This window comes from Garra rufa, chromosome 2 (genome assembly GCF_049309525.1).
Source record: "Garra rufa chromosome 2, GarRuf1.0, whole genome shotgun sequence".
Taxonomy (NCBI): Eukaryota; Metazoa; Chordata; class Actinopteri; order Cypriniformes; family Cyprinidae; genus Garra; species Garra rufa.
Window position 1 is genome coordinate 37,340,306 of NC_133362.1, and position 3,588 is coordinate 37,343,893.

The following is a 3,588-nucleotide window of genomic DNA, read 5'->3' on the forward strand; positions in this document are numbered from 1 at the left end:
CTTTGTTATGTATAATGAATCACTATTATAAATAAAATGCAAGTAGCATCATATAATGTATAGAAATGTTTTTTAAGTAAACTTGTCTTGTCCTAAATCTATAGTCACATTTCTTTAGGTTTTGTAACCTTTGTCATATCCCTTGCAGCAAACACTGCAGTTTCACTGCAGGTATCAGAGTTTGCATGTGTTGAGTTTCAACCGAAAATCTTGTTGGTGCTTTCCATTTCCAAAATGGAAATAGGCAGTTTTGCGTTCCCTCTCGATGCGTCAAGTGGCCATACATGGTCATGGGCGGAAAAAGAGGTGAGTCTGTTTTAGCGCTAACTCCGCCTACTCGCACCTGACGTCACTTAACTCTAACAGGTATACATAATTGGACACCTGTTGTGCGTTAGATCAGTCGTTTGGCGAGGGAGAGAGAGGATATCTGCGGGATCTACTCGTTATTAAGTGCAAGACTCCACAAAAAGCGGAATAACTCTTTCTGGTTGGATTTCTTCTTTTTGTTAGAACCTTGGTAAGGAGACTTCAACGTTTTAGGGTTTAAACACTAGTTGAATTGCACGGAGATTCTGGAGATTATCGCATCAGTTTCTCGTACGGAGTGATTTAACGCTGAAACTGTCTTTGTTTTTCAGTTCTTATCCACCATGAAGTTTTTAATCGCCTTGTTTGTTGTGGTGTTGGTGGATGTGGTCGCCTCACAATGTAAGTAACGATTTTTTTGTCTATAAGTGAAATATAAGCTATTTAATCGCAATATATGTTGGCTAAAAGTAAACAAAATCGGATGAAATTGAGACAAACTGCTTAATCCCAGTTGTTAACCTGCTCCTGGTAGTTGGGAGGCAAACAAAACAATGAGATCCAGGGTGTGGTTCAGTATGTGGGGGTGGGGGAACTCCACTTGGATTGGGTTATGTGTTTTAACGTTAAATGGGTACTAAATTAAGTTTTTGAAACTAAGTTTTCAATTCACAATCTGCTGTGTTCTTTTTATCCGACAGGTTCTTGTGACAATATGAAATGGGCTGTTTGTGAAGAAAACCCATGCCAGTGCACTCTTCAATTTTCTAGCGCAGTAAAGCAACCGATTGATTGTACAAAATGTGAGTGTTTCTCCTATATTTTGACTTTTGGTGACTAGTTTATTGGTTACTTTTGGTATCCTTACTGAAAGGTTAAAACTGGTTTGCTAACCTAACTAGGCTCCCAGTATGGTTTTGGAGGAGTTTGTGTAACTCCACCTAAACTGCCTGATCTCCAGCTTGTGCCAACAGGAGGCATTTTGTTCCTCCCATGAAGTGTAGTTAATGTCTTCAATTGTCCCTACCCACAGTGATTCCCAAGTGCTACCTCATGAAAGCAGAGATGTTTCGTGCCAGGAACAACATGTCCACCAGATCGTTTGGTGGGAAGCCGGTGGAAACCGCCTTTGTGGACAATGATGGCATCTATGACCCAGAGTGTGAGAATAATGGAAATTTCAAGGCTATCCAGTGTAACGGCACTGAAGTTTGCTGGTGCGTCAACAGTGCCGGTGTGCGCAGAAGTGACAAGGGAGACAAAAACATCAAGTGTGAGCATGTGGAGACCTAGTAAGTGCACTTTGCAAAGTTGAAGTTGTTAACCGGATGTTCTTCTGAACTGTAAATTCTGACAATGCTATGTTTTCTTTTCTAGTTGGGTTCGCCTGGAACTGAAGCATAAAGAGGTGCCTACTGCTCTCGATAAAACCAAACTGAAGACGTATGTTAAAATGAACTTCTAGGGTCTTTCTGTAACACTTAATATGACGCTCTGCTTATGTCTTTTGCTGATGTTACTCTACTTTTGCAGTGGGATTGAGAACGCTTTACTGGAACGTTACAAGTTGGATAAGAAATTTGTGTCTGCTGTTGATGTAAGTGTTTACCATCGTTATCCAGTCCCTTAACTTGATTTGTGGTGTACAGCCTAACAAAGCCCACCTCTTTTTCCAGTATGACAAAGATGGCCGTCTCATCGTTGTGGATGTCAAAAAGCCTATTGAAGACCGTACTACAGACCTGTCCCTCATGACTTACTACATGGAGAAGGATGTGAGTCTTGTTACAACTTTTAATAATTGTAATGCCTGACTTTATATTTTCTAACTTGTGAAAAATGTTTCATAGGTCAAAGTTCTGCCCCTCTTCAAAAACGGCCAACCATTTGAAGTCAGTGTTGAGGGGTCAAAGGTGCCCATGGAGAACATCCTGGTCTACTATGTTGACGAAAAGGCGCCAACCTTCACCATGCAGAGGCTGACTGCTGGTATCATTGCTCTCATTGTGGTGGTCAGCTTGATCGTGCTTGCAGGAGTTCTGGTTCTGGTAAGTCATATTTTTCTTGTTTTTATTGCGTTTCATTTAACTTGATGTGTGCTTGTCTGACTATTGTTTTCTTATTTCAGGTGCTCCTCACACGGCGACAGAAGTACAGTAAAGCACAGGTTAGTTCTCGCTTGCTTGCTTGCTTCAAGATGCTATTGCTTTTGTATTTTTATTTTAACACTTACTTCTGTTCTTGCAGCCCAGAGAGATGGACACCATGTCTTAAAGCTATGAATGACGCCTCATGTGCTTAAGTCTTACACTGGGATGTGCCCCATGCTGAAGCTTGGACCTGCTGTACATTTGCTTGTGACATCTTCATATTAGAAATTAAGTGTCTGTTACATGCGGAGTACAGTTTCTTTTCTTTTTTTTTAATGTCTGTTACGTTTTTGCTATTTAATGAGGGCTCAATTTTCAATTCGATCAAAGTTTTAACCCTGTACAGTTTGTGACTTGTAAGTTTTTAATAAAATTTGTTTCTTGTGCTAAACGCTTGTCATGCAAGTTCTTACAATTCTAGCATGTAGTCTTCTTAAATCAAAATCCTTTAACTATAGAGCTGCGTTGGTTTCGCTAAATTAAAAGGGCAATCCTAGAGCAACAAGTCCTTGCTTTTGTTTGCAACCACATGATTTGTCCTTTTTTAGCCCAGGGTGAGCAGTTGAGCTGCACCTGTTCTCTGCCATATGAGATTCGCCACAATTCAAATCTGTAATGGTGGCTTTTTTTTTTTTTTTTTTTTGAATGGGGCTTAGTCTTAGCGTGACATTTGTCAATGTATTTGCTGTGAAAGTGATACTTGTGATTAGTCACTACCAGTAAATAACTAGGCTAACATTAAACTGTAAAACCAGCTTGTGGTGATTACTGGTGATTATGACAATTTCAGAAAATACCCACTTTTTTTTTTTTTTAAGAGTGGGTGTGGCCATTTCTAATTTTTCTGGGTCTGATTTATCTCATGTCCAGCATTTTATAGCTGTACAAAATGGCTCCTTTTGCTACTTGATTATTGCAAATTGGTGTGTCTTACCATATTGTTTTAATGTGTTATCTTTATTGTGACCCTAAACCACAAAACCTTAAGTAGCATGGGATATATTTGCAGCAATAGCCAAAAATACATTGTATGAGTAAAAAAAAATATAGATTTTTCTTTTATGCCAAAAATCATTAGGATGTTAAGCAAATTTTCTACCATAAATATTAGGCATGCACCAAAATGAAA

At 39.1% G+C, this 3,588-nt stretch overlaps 1 protein-coding gene across 1 annotated transcript; it reads left to right on the forward strand.

Annotated features, from left to right (window-relative positions):
* The first annotated feature begins 392 nt into the window (after positions 1-392).
* On the forward strand, positions 393-2,850 carry LOC141326430 (epithelial cell adhesion molecule-like). The gene is made up of 10 exons (XM_073835177.1): positions 393-520; positions 642-711; positions 1,011-1,112; positions 1,343-1,601; positions 1,687-1,752; positions 1,843-1,906; positions 1,986-2,084; positions 2,160-2,357; positions 2,438-2,476; positions 2,557-2,850. The coding sequence occupies exons 2-10, from the start codon at positions 654-656 to the stop codon at positions 2,581-2,583; spliced, it is 912 nt and encodes a 303-aa protein (XP_073691278.1). The 5' UTR covers positions 393-520; positions 642-653; the 3' UTR covers positions 2,584-2,850.
* Positions 2,851-3,588: the final 738 nt, after the last annotated feature.

Bases quoted from the DNA above. Each gene is read 5' to 3' on its own strand.
- LOC141326430 (XM_073835177.1), top strand. From the start codon at position 654: ATGAAGTTTTTAATCGCCTTGTTTGTTGTGGTGTTGGTGGATGTGGTC. The intron at 1,602-1,686 runs GTAAGTGCACTT...TTTCTTTTCTAG, and splicing joins TGTGAGCATGTGGAGACCTA to TTGGGTTCGCCTGGAACTGA. The intron at 2,358-2,437 runs GTAAGTCATATT...TTCTTATTTCAG, and splicing joins TTGCAGGAGTTCTGGTTCTG to GTGCTCCTCACACGGCGACA.